At 45.2% G+C, this 18,686-nt stretch overlaps 1 protein-coding gene across 7 annotated transcripts in view; it reads left to right on the top strand.

Moving 5' to 3' along the window:
• Positions 1-18,686, top strand: part of TMEM266 (transmembrane protein 266) — a 144,809-nt gene that overhangs the window by 63,975 nt on the left and 62,148 nt on the right. For 5 of the 7 annotated variants that reach the window (XM_055277653.2, XM_063638713.1, XM_055277654.2 and 2 more), the window contains exons 2-3: positions 10,063-10,196; positions 13,624-13,812. In XM_055277653.2, the coding sequence (XP_055133628.1) occupies positions 10,159-10,196; positions 13,624-13,812 (227 nt within the window). In that variant the 5' untranslated portion in view covers positions 10,063-10,158. Of the gene's footprint in view, positions 1-10,059; positions 10,197-13,623; positions 13,813-18,686 lie in introns of those variants that run through there. The other 2 variants (XM_055277655.2, XM_055277659.2) reach the window with 2 other exon arrangements.

Raw genomic sequence — 18,686 nt, 5'->3', positions numbered from 1 at the left:
GCACAAATAAGTAGAATGATATCCTGTGTTCATAGATTGGAATAATTCATATTATTGAAATGTCCATACTGCCCAAAGCAATCTATAGGTTCAATACAATTCTTATCAAAATTCCAATAGTGAGTTGGGTGCAGTGTCTTGAACCTGTAATCCAAGCTATTTGGGAGTCTTAGGCAGGAGAACTGCTTGAGCCCAGGGGTTCCAGACCAGCCTAGGCAACATAGCAAGACCCCCAACTCTAAAAAAAAATTCAAAATCATCCAAGCATAATAGTGCATGCCTGTTGTCCCAGCTACTCTGAAGGCTGAAGTAGAAGGATCACTTGACCCCAGGTGTTTCAGGCTACAATAAGCTATGATTGTGCTGCTGTACTCCAGCCTTGATGATGGAGTGAGACTCTCTCTAAACAAACAGAAATTCCAATGGCACTTTTCACAGGAAAAAAAAATTCCTAAAATTTGTATGGAATCACAAAAGACACCAGATAGCTAAAGCAATTTTGAGCAAGAAGAAAAAAGCCAGAGGCAGCACACTTTCTGATTTAAGCTATATTACAAAGCTATTGTAATCAAAAGCACATGGTCCTGACATAAAAACAGGCTGACCAATGGAACAGAACAAAGAGCCCAGAAATAAACCCATGCCTTTATGGTCAACTAATTTTGGACAAAAGTGCCAAAAATACACAATGGGGATAGTCTCTTTAATAGAAAAACTGGGAAAACTGGATACGTACATTAAAAAATTAAACAGAATGCTTATCTTGCACCATACATAAAAATCAGAACTCCTAGAGGAAAACATACGGCGAAAGTTCCTTGACATTGGTCTCAACAATGATATTTTGGAGGCAAAACCTCAGGCAACAAAAGCAAAAATAAACAAGCAGGAATGACGTCAAATTAAAAGTTTCTGCACATCAAAGGAAACAACAAAATGAAAAAGCAACCTACTGAATGGGAGGAAATATGTTTTGGCAATATATCTGATAAGGAGTTATCAGATAAGGAGTTAAAATCCAATATATATAAGAAACCCATACAACTCAATATATAATATATAAGGAACCCATACAACTCAATATATAATATATAAGGAACCCATACAACTTAATATATAATATATAAGGAACCCATACAACTCAATATATAATATATAAGGAACTCATACAACTCAATAGCCCTGTTAAAAAAAAAATGGGGCTGGGCATGGTGGCTCATGCCTGTAATCCCAGCACTTTGGGAGGCCCAGGTGGGCAGATCACCTGAGGTCAGGGGTTCGAGACGAGCCTGGCCAACATGGCGAAATGCTGTCTCTGCTAAAAATACAAAAATTAGCCAGGCCTGGTGGCACACGCCTGTAATCCCAGCTACCCAGGAGGCTGAAGCAGGAGAATTGCTGGAACCCGGGAGGCAGAGGCTGCAGTGAGCCGAGATTGCGCCACTGCACTCCAGCCTGGGTGACAGAACGAGACTCCATCTAAAAAAAAAAAAAGAAAAAGGCGGTTGGGGGGGATGGCAAAAGTCCTGAATAAACATTTCTCCAAAGGAGACACACAGATGGCCAACAGGTTTATGAAAAGGTGCTCAACATCACCAATCATCAGGGGAATGCAAATCCAAACCACAATGAGATATCACCTCACACCTGTTAGGATGACCCTTATAAAAAAAAGTCAAAAGTCAAAAGATAACAAGTGTTGGCAAAGATGTGGAAAAAAGAGAACCTTGTATATTGTGGTAGGAATGTAAACTGGCACAGCCAGTATGGAAAACAGTATGGATGCTCCTCAAAAAACTCAAAATAGAACTACCGTATGATCCAGTAATCCCACTGCTGAGTATGTATTCAAAGGAAAGGAAATCACTATGTTGAAGAGGTATCTGCACTCTTATGTTTATTGCAGCACTATTCACAATATCCAAGATTTGGAAGCAACCTAAGTGTCCATCAACAGACAAATATGTGTGTGTGTATACATACATATATATATGGTGGAATACTATTCAGCCTTTAAAAAAAGCTCAATAATATTGCCACTTGCAACAAGATGGATGAACCTTGAGAATATTATGCTAAGTAAGCCAGTCACAGAAAGACAAATACTGCACGATCTCACTTATATGTAGAATTTTTTTATTTTTTTATTTTTTTTGAGACAGAGTCTCACTCTGTCGCCCAGGCTGGAGTGCAGTGGCACGATCTTGGCTCACTGCAACCTCCACTTCCTGAGTTCAAGCAATTCTCCTGCCTCAGCCTCCCGAGTAGCTGGGATTACAGGCACCCACCATGCCCGGCTAATTTTTGTATTTTTAGTAGAGATGGGGTTTCACCATGTTGGCCAGGCTGGTCTCGACCTCCTGACCTCAGGTAGTCCACCTGCCTCGGCCTCCCAAAGTGCTGGGTTTACAGGCGTGAGCCACTGCACCCAGCCTATATGTAGAATCTTGTTTTTTTTTTAAAAGTTGAACTCATAGTAACAAGAGAGTAGAATGATAGTTACCAGGGGTTGCGGGGGTGGGTGGTGAGGGAGAAGAGGAGATATTGGTTAAAGGGTATAAATCTTCAGTTATAAAATGAATACATGCTGGAGACCTAATGTATTAGGTCTGTGACTAATAATGGTTAATAATAACCACCATAGTGACTAATAATGGTCAATAACAACATATTGTATGCTTAAATTTGCTAAGAGAGGAAATCTCAAGTATTCTCATTGCTACCAAACAAAAAAGGTAATTATATGATGTGATCGATATGTTAATTACCTTGATTGTGGTAATCATTTCACAATGTATACATATATCAAAACATTACAGTTTATGTCTCAAATATATACAATTTTATTTGTCAGTCATACATCAGCTATGCGGGGGGAAAAAAGAGCTTGGGTGCCACTTCTCCAGTTCTGGAATCACCTACTTCTAGTCCTTTTTTTTTTTTTTTTTTAAATTTAAGACAGTGCCTTGGTCTGTTGCCCAGGCTGGAGTGCAGTGGTTCAATCATAGCTCACTGCAGCCTCAAACTCCCGGTCTCAAGCAATTCTCCCACTTGAACCTCCAGAGCACCTGAGACTATAGGTGCAAGCCACCACACCCAGCTAGTTTTTGTATTTTTAGTAGAGATGAGGTTTGCCATGTTGGCCAAGTTGGCCTCTAACTCCTGATCTCAAGTGATCTACCCATCTCGGCCTCCCAAAGTGCTGGGATAACAAGCATGAGCCACCACACCTGGCCTGATGTCTTCATGGTCTAAGTCACTGCTAGGTATTCTGTTGTTTGCAAACAAAAGTATTTCTAACTGATATACCCTATCTCTGGTTCTTCAGCTTGGTCAGCATAGCTTCTGCTAATTCCAACACAATAGCTTTGCAACCAGTTAACTTCATCTGCAAAATAGGGATAAAAATAAGTACTTTACCTTGAGCAAACTTTCTGATTCAGTAGATCAGAGTGTGGTCGGTGGGTCAGCAGATCAGTATCCTCTGGGAATTTGTCAGAAATGTACATTTTTGAACACTCCAGACATACTAAATTAGAAATTTCATGGGCGGAGCCACCAAGCTGGGTTTTAATAAGCCCTTCAGGTGATTATTCTGGTACATGAGAACGTTTGAGAACCACTGATACAGAGGGTCAAGTGGAATGGTTGCATGTCAGAAACACCTGGGGAACTTAAACAGCTTCTCAAACTTCACCTGCAGAGTTCTGATTTAACATTTCTGCAGTGCACCTATGAGTTTCTATTTCCCCAAAGATCCCCAGGTGATTCAGAGTAAAACCAGGTATGAGAAACACTGAATTGGGTATGAAAGCAGGTCATGTGTGCCATGGGGTTGTCACTCAAGTAAGAGGTGATGAACAGACCTGGGGGCCTCTGGGGACAGGTGAGATGAGTTCTGCCTTTTTTCAGGGGACTGACTACTTGATCTTAGCAGCCTTTTTCAGCCCTAAAATTCCAAGGATATTAGCTTACGAAGGTTGAACTTGGCAGATCTCGCTGAAACACATATATGGGTTCATGACCCATATAGACTCATGACCAACAAGTGGAAGAGACTGGAATTTGACTAAAGTCTTAAAAGCGGCCTTCCCACCCACCCAGTAAATCCAAAACAGGTTTTATCTTCCACTTTTACCAGGTTTATGAAACAGCAGGTTGGCACTTCGGATGTTCATTTTTAGAGTGCTAGACTACGCCTGCTTCGTGCTAGGCTTGTGTTTTGAGGGTTATTTTGTTTGGGAAATATTATTTTTAAATAAACAGGCTCAGCATTCCCATCGTCATAGGGAATTTTGCCTTCTAAAATGTGCTGCTTGTTAAGGATTAAAACCTCCAGCTGAAGCCACCTGCTCATTGTCCATCTAAATATGATTTTATCGTCTTTTCCTCCCTCATCTTTGCCCTTGTACCAGAGAGGCCAGTCGTTTCTTCCCCTCTCCCATAGCTCCTTCCCAGGAAACTGCTGCCACTTTTTCAGGGAATCTGCTCCTCCACTCAACCCATGCTGAGTGAATGAATGAATCCCTGGAGCTGCTTAAACAACCATAAGCACCTCGTTGATCATTTTGGAAGATACCAAGATGCTAATTCATTATTTTGAAAACAAATAAAGGGGAGAAAGTTAAGCATTTTCATTCTTTCCTTATATAAACCATACCTTAGGCTAATCAAATAACTGAGGAGGGAAGGTCTGTCTGAATAGAAGCTGACCAATGAAAAAGGGACAATAAAATTTAAATATCACCATTTTGTGAACCTTAATGGCTTAATTGATCTAGGAAGCAATTATCAATGGCTGTTAGTATCATAAAAAGAGGGACAAGAAGACAATATGTATCTCCTATTGAAGTTATGGCACCACCTATGAAATCTTGCAAAAAAATTGAACCTGAATCTGATTAAAGTCTATAAACTAATTAAGATTTATAGGAAATATAGGGGACAGAGAAACATGTTAGAAAACTGCTAAGGAGGCCAGGCGCGGTGGCTCACGCCTGTAATCCCAGCACTTTGGGAGGCCGAGGCGGGCGGATCACGAGGTCAGTACATGGAGACCATCCTGGCTAACACGGTGAAACCCTGTCTCTACTAAAAATACAAAAAATTAGCCGGGCATGGTAGCGGGCACTTGTAGTCCTAGCTACTCAGGAGGCTGAGGCAGGAGAATGGCGTGAACCCAGGAGGCGGAGCTTGCCGTGAGCCGAGATCGTGCCACTGCACTCCAGCCTGGGTGACAGAGCAAGACTCCGTCTCAAAAAAAAAAAAAAAAAAAAAAAAAAAAAAACTGCTAAGGAGGCTGGGCGCAGTGGCTCACACCTGTAATCCCAGCACTTTGGGAAGCCGAGGCAGGCGGATCACCTGAGGTAGGGGTTCGAGACTAGCCTGGCCAACACGGAGAAGCCCTGTCTCTACTAAAAATACAAAATTAACCGGGCGTGGTGGCGCATGCCTGTAATCCCAGCTACTCAGGAGGCTGAGGCAGGAGAATAACTTGAACCTGGGAGGTAGAGGTTGCAGTGAGCCAAGATCACACCATTGCACTCCAGCCTGGGCAACAAGAGCGAAACTCCATCTCAAAACAAACAAACAAACTAAAAACAAAACAAACTGCTAAGGAAATACAATCACCATAATCCAGACTGTGGGAAACTTTGTCAGACAAATGACTCAGTTTTTCCAATTAACTGCAAGGGAAAAAATGAGGTAGAGGAAGGGGAAACCTGTAGATTTAATGAGACCTAAGAGTCATATTAATCATAATGTGTGGCCTCTTTGGCTCCTGATTCAACAAACCTTTAAAAAAAAAAATACAGGACAAATGGGGGAAATGTGAACAATGCCTGGATATTTAATGATATAAAGAAAATCCTGGCCAGGCATGGTGGCTCACTCCGGTAATCCTAGCACTTTGGGAGGCCAAGGGAGGAAGATTGCTTGAGCCCAGGAGTTCGAGACCAGCCTGGGCAACATACTGAGACCTCCTCTCTACAAAAAATACAAAAATTAACCGGGTGTGGTGGCTTGTGCTTTTCAGCTACTCTGGGGGCTGATGGTGGGGGGATCACTTTTAGCCCAGGAGTTCAAGGCTGTAGTGAGTTTCCATTGTACCACTGCACTCCAGTCTGGCCAACAGAGTGAGACTCTGTCAAAAAAAAAAAAAAAAAAAGGCCAGGTGCAGTGTCTCATGCCTGTAATTCCAGCACTTTGGGAGGCCGAGGCGGTTGGATCACTTGAGGTCGGGAGTTTAAGACCAGCCTGGCCAACATGGTGAAACCCTGTCTCTACTAATAATATAAAAAAAAATTAGCTGGGCTTGGCGGCACACGCCTGTAATCCCAGCTACTTGGGAGGCTGAGGCAGAAGAATTGCTTGAACCGGGATGTCGGGGTTGCAGTGAGCCAAGATCGTGCCAGCACACTCCAGCCTGGGTGACAGTGAAACTGTGTCTCAAAGAAAAGATTGTTGACTTGGGGATGATGATAGTTTTGTGATTACTTCTTTTAAAAGGAATCCTTCTCCTCGTTATCCTTAGAACTACATATTGAAATACAGGTGAATGAAATGGCATCTAGGATTTATTCCAAAACAGTCATGAGCGGTGGAGACAGGCAGGGATACAGAGAAAAGATTGTTCATGAGCTGATAACGTTGACATTGGGTGGTGCGGAATTAGAGGTCCATGATACAATTCTCTACAATTGTATATATTTGAAATTTTCCTTCCTAAAAAGTTAAATTAAAAAAAATTTCATAATCTTCACTTCTTTTTTGTATATGTTTTATATTGGCTATATTAATGTGGTAATTAATGTTTATTATTTATAAATATAGATTTGTGAATTTTTACTTGTTCTTCACTACTAGAAATGTGCAAAAAGTTTGGAGTTTTGTTTTTTTTAAATTTGCCTGCCCAGAGAGACAGGAAGGTCCATGAAAGTAATGACCTTCCCATTATATCCCCAACAGGGCTAATACCTTGTGTAGCATGTAAAATACCAACTTGGGGCTAGGCATGGTGTCTCACGCCTGTAATCCCAGCACTTTGTGAGGCTGAGGTGGGTGGATTACCTGAGATCGGGAGTTTGAGGCCAACCTGGCCAACATAGTGAAACCTAAAAATACAAAAATTAGCCGGGCGTGGTGGCAGGCACCTGTAATCCTAGCTACTTGGGAGGCTGAGGCAGGAGAATTGCATGAACCCAGGAGGCGGAGGTTGCAGTGAGCTGAGATCATGCCTCTGCTCACTGCTCTCTAGCCGGGGCAACAAGAGCGAAACTCTGTCTCAAACAAACAAACAAACCTCATTTGGGAATACAACTTGTTGTTAAAACACCATTCTGGAAAGAAGGCTTGCGCACCTGGCTTCCCATTTATGGATATCTCAATCCTGACTTCATTGTCAGTTGGGTTTAGACACTCTATGTCATCAGTCTTAGTCTCAGAAGACTTTATTAACTGGAGGTTTTATAAAGAGAACATAAAAAGATTGATACTGATTAAATCTATGTTATGGAATTTTATAAGACTTAGTATAAAATGGCTATGAAATCCCAAATACTATAGAGGACAGTTCTGTTTTTCATGCTTAGACCCTCCTTACTAAGGAATACTAAGGGAAGATGAAGCCCTTAGTAAGATGTGGTTACAAAACATCTGTCCATTTCTCCTTGGTGTTGGCTCTGAGTCTTTGTCCCTTGCTTCTATTGCCCCACAAACATCTGGTGTGGATATGGTTGGTGGCTTCCTCCTTGGCTGCCCTTCTGCTTTTAGAGAGCTCTCTGTCTCTGTTAATTCCAGTTGCTCTAAGTTCAGACTTTCCCAGGATTTCCTTAAGTTTCTTTAACTTGAGCACTCTCTTTTCTTAATTACACATTGCTTAAAGGAACTTCCTCGCTCCTTTAAGAACCTGGGTTCTGAGTTATTTTGTCTGCATATCTTCTACTGGGTTGCCCTGTCTCCCAGAAGACTTCTAGATGGTACTGTAGCACTGGTTGATAGGAAAGTATATGCTGTGTACCGATCCATTTTTTTTTTTTTTTTGAGATGGAATCTTGCTGTGTCGCCTAAGCTGGAGTGCAGTGGCGTGATCTCGGCTCACTGCAAGCTCCGCCTCCCAGGTTCCAGCAATTCTCCTGCCTCAGCCTCCCGAGTAGCTGGGACTACAGGCATCCGCCACCATGCTTGGCTAATTTTTTTGTATTTTTAGTAGAGACAGGGTTTCACCGTGTTAGCCAGGATGGCCTCGATCTCCTGACCTCATGATCTGCCCACCTCAGCCTCCCAAAGTGCTGGGATTACAGGCCTGAGCTACCGCGCCTGGCCTACCAATCCAGTTTTTAAAAGGAAATACTATATTCAGCCATCTAAATGTGTTGGAATATACTCAGGTTCAATAGACTATGCCCTTTTAATTTATAAAAAAATAATTATTATGGGCAGGGCACAGTGGCTCATGTCCATAATCCCAGTTTGGGAGGCCAAGGCGGGCGGATCACTTGAGGTCAGGAGTTTGAGACCAGCCTGGCCAACATGGGAAAACCCTGTCTCTACTAAAAATATAAAAATAGCTGGGTGTGGTGGCGCATGCCTGTAGTCCCAGCTACTCAGGAGGCTGAGGCACGAGAATCACTTTACCCAGGAGGTGGAGGTTGCAGTGAGCCAAAATTGCGGCACTGCACTCCAGCCTGGGAGATAGAGCGAGACTCTGTCTCTCAAATAATAATAATAATAATTATTATTATTACTGGCCAGGCACAGTGGCTCACACCCGTAATGCCAGCACTTTGGGAGGCTGAGGTAGGTTGATCACTTGAGCTCAGAAGTTTGAGACCAGCCTGGGCAACATAGCAAAACCCCAACTTTACCAAAAGTCCAGAAAATTAGCTGAGTGTGGTAATACGTGCCTGTAGTCCCAGCTGAGGCTGAGGTGGAGGGTCACTTGAGCCCAGGAGGTCAGGGCTGCAGTGAGCCAAGATTGCACCACTGTGCTCCAGCCTGGGTGACAGAGTGAGACCTTGTCTAAACATAAATAAATAAATAAATCAGGCCAGGCGTGGTGGCTCATGCCTGTAATCCCAGCACTTTGGGAGGCTGAGGTGGGCGGATCACCTGAGGTCAGTAATTTGAGACCAGCCTGACCAACATGGAGAAACCCTGTCTCTACTAAAAATACAAAAACATTAGCTGGACGTGGTGGTGCATCCCTGTAACCCCAGCTACTTCGGGAGGCTGAGGCAGGAGAATCACTTTGACCCAGGAGGTGAGGTTGCAGTGAGCTGATATCATGCCATTGCACTGCAGCCTGGGTAACAAGAGTGAAACTCCATCTAAAAAAAATAAATAAATAAAATAAATAATAATAATGAACTCCAACACTTACATAGTACTTACTAAGTGTCAGGCACTATGCTAGTGTCTTACAGGCATGACCTCATGTAGTTGGTTCTGTTATTATCCCCATTTTTCAAGTGGGGAAACTGAGGATGGGCGTGTAAGTAGCTCACTCCAGGTCACAGAGCTAGTAAGTGGGAGTGAGGCTCTGACTGTGGCAGCCCAGCTCCAGGGTCTATTCTTTCTCTCCGTTCTTGGAATGAGCTGAGAGGAGAAGAAGAGAAAAGCCCGCACGAAAAGACGGAACTACCGGAAGGGAAAGGGAAGTGGGAGAAAAAATACTTGGAAAACATTTGAGATTTTTTAGACAAACCTTATTTTGAAGCCTCTCAAAGCTGCAGTATAAAGGGATGCTGTTTTGGGGGGCACAGCAGTTTAGTGGGAAGAACTGTGGATGAGAAGTCAGAGAACCTGGGCACTAACCTGGCTCTTCTACCATCTCTGTGACACAAAAAAGTCATTTTGTCACTCTGGCCCTGTTTCCTCATCTAGAAAAGAGAAATTATGCTATTATTACCCTTCCATAGGGTAATTGTAAGAATCTATTCAACATTACTTTGAAGAAAAGTGCTAGATGGAAGAAAGTTCTAAGGACTCCCATTTTTAGATGAGCTTAGGAGGACTTTGGTTTGGCATCTGAAGGTAATAAGTTCCTATTTTTGTTTTCAGGGCACTATATTTGTATGTGTCTTGTAGAACCCACGCTTGGAAATGCTGACAGCAGGCTTCAGGACAGCTGAGCCCCACTAAACACCAAGAAAACCCATGGCTCTGGCTGCATCTTTCAACATGACCAATCCACAGTAAGTAATGCTGGGATCTGCTCTCTGGATCCAGAACTGTGGCTATAAATCTCCCAGAAGATGAAGACCTTCTAATTTAGGCAACCACTATGTACATTTCCTTTAGCAGGAGGCCACAGAAAATGGAGAAACCTTTCAAAAGCAAGACTCAAGACAAGATTAGGAAGCGCTGAAGGTGAATTAACAAAATGGGAATTACAAGGAAATTTAGAAATCTGAGAGGGTTTCTAAAACCAGGCTTTATGAAACCTGGGGCAGAATTCTTAAGGGAGAATTGCTTTCAGTTCCCAAAACCTGAGATGCCATATGAACCAATCAGTTAATCTTACCAAGCACCTGCAAGGTGGTCACTTATTTTGTGTTTTGCAACTGGTTGGTATGAATACTAAGATGAAAACAGCACTCATTCTATTACACCACACTGTCCTGGCCTATCTAGATATGGGCCTGACTGCTCTGTCATCTGGAGTATGAATCTGTTATCTGTTGACACAGTAATGCTGTGTAACAACCAACCATAGAAGCTTAGTAGAATACAACAAAAAATGTTTATTGCTCACATGTCTGGGCTACTCAGCTAGACAGCTCCTCTGATCTTGGCTGGGATGACTTTTAAATGTGGGTCATAGCTGGCTGTCAGCTGATCTAGAGGAGGCTGGACTCTGCTCCACGTCTCTCATCCTCCAGTAGGCTAGGCTGCTCACCCTCTCATGGGTGATGTTGGAGGTACAAGAGCACAGGCAGAAATTCACAGAGCCTTTTCATGCCTCTGCTGGTGTCTAACCTGGCTCTTCTACCATCTAACATCTCGTTGGCAAAAATGAGTCACGTGGCTGAATGCTGAATCAAGGGTTAGGAAAATACACTCTTCCTTTTGATGGAAGGAGCTGTGAAGTTATATGTCAAAGGGCACGGGCTCAAGGAGAGGTAAAGAATAGAACCATTAATACATTTTGTCTACCATACCATTCTTTGTATCTAAGGAAAGGGTGTAGGCTAAATATAGCCTATGCACTGTGGGACCTTCACTCCACCAGAGGAGGCCTTGTCTCTCTGCTGAGATGACCACCACATGGCCAGAGATGGTGCCGGGCCACTGTGACTACTGACGGAAGGGGAACGTGAGGCAGAAACGTTGGAAAGGCAGAAATAGTTTGTTCGTACTTCTCAGAGCCATATCCTGTTAATTTCCCTCCATGAACACCTTATTGATCAGAAAGTTCTCTTTGTTTAGTTCAGTGATCCATAGTTTCCTTGAGTAGTCCAGAAGAAAAGAGAATACATTCAACCGAGCATCTGCTTTTTGGGAAACATCTGGGGGAGCTGGGATTCCCCCCATAAACACCCACACTTTTATATCAATTGTTGAGAAACATTGAAACCTCATATTCTGTTTCGTTTAAAGATCTTGAGTCATTTTGTAAATGTCAAGCAGTGATGAGTACTATTATCTGTGCTTGACAGGTAGCAAAAAGCAAAGGTTTAAATAAGGCCTACAAATGAGAATTGGACATTAGAAATTACTTGGTGAATTCAGGTGGTCTAGGCAGCCAGTCTGTGGCATTCAAATAAAAATCCCACTTTCTCCTTAGTTAGCGGATAATCCAAGCAAAAGAGAAGTAGGTAGATTAATCTCTGAACTTCCAGGATAACTGCAGCTGTGGGTTTTTTGTTTTTTTTTTTTCTTTTGAGACAGAGTTTCACTCTTGTTGCCCAGGCTGGAGTGCAATGGCCTGATCTCAGCTCACTGCAACCTCCACCTCCCAGGTTCAAGCGATTCTCCTGCCTCAGCCTCCCAAGTAGCTGGGATTACAGGCATGCGCCACCACATCCGGCTAATTTTGTGTATTTTTAGTAGAGACGGTTTCACTGTGCTGGTCAGGCTGGTCTTGAACTCCTAACCTCAGGTGATCCACCTGCATTGGCCTCCCAAAGTCTTGGGATTACAGGTGTGAGCCACCACGGCCGGCCTGCAGCTGTGTATTATTGGTTAGATTTCAAGGTTGTTGGAAAAGTTTAGAATTTAGAGCTCCCACACAAGTATAGGGACTTGTCACTCTAGAGCTCCTCCAATCTTCTCCATATGTCTGTTATCTATGTCAGATCATAGAGTGAGAAGGAACAGCCCTTAGGAGTATTCTCTTTTACCTCCTCATGTTCTGATTGGAGAAACTGAGGTTCAGGAGGAGCCCTGCAGAAGTTGGCATTCAAGCCAGCACCAGAGCCCAAGAGCAGTTTACAGCAGACAGGACTGCCATCTCAGTATTAAAACTGGGCCCTCATTACCCTGGGCACTGACCCTCAATGTTCCCTCCAATATTTAAATTTTACTCCTTGCCATTTTACTATTGTTCCTTTCTAACTCTTATTGTTCGGACAGAGGCACAAGACTGAGCCCCTCAGATTCTACAGGATGAGATAGGGTCAAGGACATATGGACGGACCAAAGATGGTGCCCCAGGAAGCTAAGGGAAAGTTTTCTAGTCCAGCATCTCTGGACAGGGTTGCTGTGGGTGTGTGGGCAGGACAGTTTTTAGTCGTTGTTGGCACATTGCAGGATGTGTAGCGTCCCCAGCCCTACTTAAATGTCAATAGCGACCACCCGTGGTCATGGTGGCAACCAAAAATGCCTCCACAAATTGCCAGATATCCCCTGGTAGATTGGGAGGTGGTACCGCCCTGGCTGAGATGCCTGGGAATGCCACTGGAGTGGTGAGTTATTGGCAGTGCCAAGGTGAGCCTGACAGTAAGACAGGAAGAGACCCATAACCCCTCAAGACATTGGATCAAGTGACTCCCATCCCCTATTCCCAACCTTAAGAAGAGACATATGGTAGGACCAGTTCAAAGAGGAAGGGAGTGGCTACCAGGGACAGCTGGAGCCTCCTGTCCTCACCACCCCAAGGCCCACTAGGTCTCTACAAGTCTCCATGTAGGCTCCTCTATCACCACAGTACATCCAGTTGTGAACAGAAACCTGTTTTCTCTATTGTGGAATACAGAATAGAAACATTTCAAAACACCTTTACAAAGAAACTCAGGAGACAACTTAAAAGAATATCTTACTCCCATATAGAGTCCAGTGATCCAGAGTCCTGAAAGTATAAGCCATAGTTTTGCGGGCTGGCAGTTATCCATCTGGGTCTTTACCTCCCCTTCATGAAGGACTCTGCCCCACTGAAGCTCATATTTCCAGGTCTGAGCACTTCCGCTTCCCATTCTCCCACTTTTCCCCAACCATTGAAAGAGATGGGACTGTTAGGGCCTCAGTCCAGTCCTCGGGTGGCCAGCAGGGAAGAGGGGCAACCTTAAACTTCCTCAGCCCTCCACTGGCATAGCAGCCTTCTCCCTCCTTTCCTTGAGGAATGGAAGAATTTTTTGGCCCTTGAAGATAACTCTTTCCCATTGTTCCTCCTCTCCAACCCAGGCCTGCCATAGAAGGAGGAATTTCCGAAGTTGAGATCATCTCCCAACAAGTAGACGAAGAAACCAAGAGCATTGCTCCTGTGCAGCTGGTGAACTTTGCCTATCGGGACTTGCCCCTGGCTGCTGTCGATCTCTCCACGGCGGGCTCGCAGCTCCTGTCAAATCTGGACGAAGATTATCAAAGAGAAGGGTAGGTGCTGGGACCATTGAGCTAGCTAAGAAGTCCCTGGGTTAGGCTAGGCGTGGTGGCTCACGCCTGTAATCCCAGCACTTTGGGAGGCAGAGGTGGGCAGATCACCTGAAGTTGGGAGTTCGAGACCAGCCTGGCCAACATGGTAAAACCCCGTCTCTACTAAAAATACACAAATTAGCTGAGCGTGGTGGCGCAGCCCTGTAATCTCAGCTACTCAGGAGGCTGAGGCAGGAGAATTGCTTGAACCCGAGAGGCGGAGGTTGCAGTGAGCTGAGATTACACCATTGCACTCCAGCCTGGGCGACAAGAGTAAAACTCTGTCTCAAAAAAAAAAAAAAAAAGTCCCTGGGTTTCTATGGATATCTTCCAAGAAGCAGCAGCCAAGATGAGAGATGCTAACTAGTGAGACAGCAGAGGTTCACAGCAGACCACTCAGGCCCTTTTCCTATTCACACATTACTTGCTCAGAAAAAGGCACTGGACATAGAAAATACCTGCCAGACAACCTCTTAGGTGACCTCTTAGGAGAATCATAAAATTTATTTTAGGACCGAGGCACTCCTTAATGACCCATCCAATCCCCTCTATGTACACTAGCAAAGAAGCAGACCCACAGTGATTAGGGACTTGCCCAAGGTCCCAGAGCCCATAAGGGATGGACTTGAGCTGCACTTTCCCTTTATGAAGCAGACTCTCACTAGGAAGCGACCAGGAAGAATGTACCCTACATGCAGGAACATGCTTAGGATGTAAAGGAATCTAGAGAATTCAGCTAGGAGCTCTGCAGACATTAGGGCACTCCCTTTCCAGGGAAGGCATGCGGAATATGTGGGTCCGCAATTCAAAAAGGTGGTCCTTACCTCCTCCTACTTAGCTTGTCAATCAGCTTGGATGCCTTCGTTTCCCAATTCACTTCTCATTAGCGTGGTCTGTCTTACAGACATACTTCCTGAAGGTGAGTGGTAGAGGGCAAGAGCTGGATGGGGCAGGGGAGACACACCAGTTCGATGTCCTCGTTTTCATGGGGCTTGGTGGTATAGCTAAAGGCCAAAGAGGGGTAGGAACAGGTCCTAGGGTCACACAGCAGATCAGACTTCCGACTCCAACAAGGGCTTTCCCTAGCCTCACCCTGTGGCTCTTAGACACAGAATTGTAAATACTGGCAGGACCTTAGGAGCCAGTTCTGGACTTTTCTTTCCTGGGTGCCGGTAAACACTTTGGAACATGCTGGCTGCTTTGAATATAAAAATGAAGGATTGTCAGGTCTTTTAGAAGCAAATGAGAAGCCTTAGCTAAAGCTAAATTGGCAGAGCTCGGATTTCCTGGGCTTGTTTCTGGAAGGAGCTTCCCCACTTCCTGAGATAAACCGCCTAACAATGGTGAAACCACACACCTTTTTTTGCAGAAACTACACCCCAGTGGCTTTCTCTGAAAATATAATTTTTCCAAGTATTATGCATATTGTCATCAGGACACTGGACAAAAAAAGGATAGGCAAGCAGGTCGGAGGCAGCTAAGGGACACCTGCAGTGGCAGCGCTGTCCTGAGCTCTGTCAGGTCCTTACCATCTTGAAGGCCGGGCTAAAACCTGAGGCCCCTGGGCCAGGGCCAGCTTCGTGCACATGTGACCTGTGCAGTAGCGCAGAGCCCCGTGCTTAGAAGGGCCCCAACACTTGGCTAAATGCTCTGCCGCTGCTGTCTTGAAATTCTTAAGGAGCCCCACATTTTCACTGGGCTCTGCAAATGATGTAGCTGGTGGGTCCTTCTCTGAGCACCCAGCAAGTCACTGCGTCACTGCTCTCTGGTGGTCAAAAGCAGTAGTGCAGCCTTCTAACATGCCGTAGCTATTTCGGAGAATTCATTTCCTGCCCCCGGCCTGAGCCAGTGTTAGGCCCTTTTCACGTGGAGAGTAGGATGGTATGGAGAAAAGTGGGGAAACCTTCAGGGATTCTGCTTCGGAGCAAAGCAGTGTCCACATGTGCCCTCTGTGCGTGTTACGGCACCGCGGGTGGACCTTGCTATGGGTGTTCCCCCACCAGGTGTACCACCCTGTGATGTACCCCTTTCAGGGGTCCTGTGCTGTGGTGTACCCCTTTCCAGGTATCCCCTGTGTATCACTCCCTAGCTTGAGCCCCAAGGCTGGCAGAGGCTTTGCCTTATCATTCAATTTGCCTCTAAATTGGGCCTTTGCAAGGTTTCTTCCCAAACAAACGAATCCAAATGAAGCGCCTGCAAGGCAGAGAGGCCTTTGATTTGATTTGAATCTCCAGGTGTGCCCAGGAAAGCTGTTCCCGTTGGGTAAATAGGAAGCATCCCGGGGAAGGGATCTGCCTCGCTGCTGGAGCTCTCAGCTGGGGGCCCCGATTGGCAGCCAGAGGGCTTCCTGGAGGAAGGAAGCGCAGGCACAGGACCGAAGCCAGGGGAAACTGAAGCGAAGCAAAAACACACTGCGAGGGAGGAACGGCCTCTCTCCGCGAGGCTTCTTGGCTCTTGCTACATTTCCTGGGGTTTTCCCAAAATGTCCAACCCGGCCCTTTCTGGGGCAATGGAAAACAAAAGGAAGAGTCCTCATTTACAGCTCTGAGCTTGGCTTCAGTCTTGTCCAAGATGCCTCTTCCTACAAAGGCCAGTGTTATGTATAGGAATGAACTTTTCTGTAGAGAATGAAGAGACCTCAGGGAGCCTGGCAAGAAAGTGCTCCGCGGCCCCGCTGCCCGCCTCCCAGTGCTCTTGAGCTCCGTTATATTTCAGGGCTTTTCAATTTCCCTGAACCTGAGACCGTTAGAGCTGGAAGAGGCCTAAACGCATCCATTCTAAACATTCTCAAAGACAGCAGGGCCCAGGGAGTACAAGGAACTTGCCGAAGGTCACACAATGACAGAGACGGGGGCGGGGCGTGCTAGTTTATGCCTGTAATCCCGGCACTTTGGGAGGCTGATGTGAGAGGATCACTTGAGCCCAGGAGTTCAAGACCAGCCTGTGCAACATGGCAAAATCCCATCACTACAAAAAAAAATTAGCCGGGCATGGTGGCACGCACCTGTCATCCTCGCTGCTTCAGAGGCTGAAGTGGGAGGATCACTTGAGCCCAGGAGGTCGAGGCTTTAGTGAACTATGATTGCTCCACTGCACTCTAGCCTGGGCAACAGAGTGAGACCCTGTCTCAACAACAACAAAAAATGACAGAGACGGGAATAGAGCCCCATCTCTGTGATCCTGATCCCTTGATCCTGGCTAGCAGCACTGGGCTTCCACTTCTCAGCCGTCCCTTTCCAATATCATGGCTGTGACTGTGGGTAACATGCATTGCCCATGTGATTCCACTTCTAGCTATCCTGCCTTTAACTTCTCAGTATACTTTTTTTTTTTTTTTTTTTTTTTTGAGACAAAGTCTTGCTTTGTCGCCCAGGCTGGAGTGTAGTGGCACGATCTTGGCTCACTGCAACCTCCATCTCCCGGGTTTAAGCAATCCTCCCACTTCAGCCTCCCAAGTAGCTGGGATTACAGGTGTGAGCCACAGTGCCTAGCCTCGGGCTCACTTTTTTTTTTTTTTTTTAAATGTGGTAAAATACATGTAACAAAATGTACCATCTTAATCATTCCTAAGCGTAGGCTTCAGTGGCATTAAGGACATACACATTGTTGGGTAACTATAACCAGCATGCATCTCCAGAACTCTTCTTCTTGTAAACTAGAAACTCTATACCCAGTAAACAGTAGCTTCCTGTTCCCCAACTCCTCCAGCCACTGGAAACCACTGTTTGATTTTCTGTCCCTTTGAATTTGACTACTCTAAGTGCCTCCTATAAGTGAAATCATGCACTATTTGTCCTTTTATAACTGGCTTATTTTGCTTAGTATAATGTCCACAAGGTTCATCCATGTTGCAGCATGTGTCAGAATTTCTTTCCTTTTTAAAACTGAATAATTGTCCACTGTGTGACTATACCACACTTTGCTTATCCTTTCATCTGTCAGTGGACACACCCCACACTGGACTGTTTTTTCTCAAATGCGTCCATATTTTAGCTACTGTGGATAATACTGGTATGAACATGCCTGTACAAATATCTCTTCAAAACCCTGCTTTCAGGCCGGGTGCAGTGGCTCACGCCTGTAATCCCAGCACTTTGGAGGCCGAGGTGGGCGGATCACCTGAGGTCAGCAGTTTGAGAGCAGCCTGGCCAACATGGCAAAACCCCGTCTCTACTAAAAATACAAAAATTAGCCGGGTGTGGTGGCGTGCACCTGTAATCCCCGCTACTTGGGAGGCTGAGGCAGGAGAATCACTTGAACCTGGGAGGCGGAGGTTGCAGTGAGTTGAGATCACGCTGCCACTGTACTCCAGCCTGGGTGACAGAGCAAGACTCTGTCTCAAAATAATAATAATAATTAGTAATAATAATGCCCTGCTTTCAATGCTTTTGGGTATATATCCAAAAGCGGGAATTGCTGGCTCACAGGGTAATTCCATTTTTGACTTTTTGAGGAACTGCCATACTGCTTTCTCCAGTGGCTGCTGCACTGTTTTACATTCCACCTAACAGTGCACGAGGGCTCTGATTTCTCCTTGTCTTCACCAACACTGGCTATTTTCCATTTTGTTGATAGCAGCCTTCCTAATGGGTGTGAGGTGGTTTGATATGCTCTAAGTCCATGAAAGTCCTACGGGGTGAGGAAGAAGGAGCAGTCGCCTTGATGTGAAGTCAGAGCCCCATCTTGGCCAAGCTCCTTGACTTGCCTAGAAGCCCTTTGTCCTCCAGATAGCTGCTTAGCAGAGCCCAAACGGCAGAGCTGTCTGCTGCTCCTGTCTTCACCTCTGCACTCAGGCTGCCGATGGCTCAGGGAGGAAAATCATATGACTGTGCAGA

Source organism: Symphalangus syndactylus, chromosome 5 (assembly GCF_028878055.3).
Source record: "Symphalangus syndactylus isolate Jambi chromosome 5, NHGRI_mSymSyn1-v2.1_pri, whole genome shotgun sequence".
Classification (NCBI taxonomy): Eukaryota; Metazoa; Chordata; class Mammalia; order Primates; family Hylobatidae; genus Symphalangus; species Symphalangus syndactylus.
The sequence above is the reverse complement of the archived record's forward strand: the minus strand, read 5'-3'. Positions and strand labels throughout refer to the sequence as shown.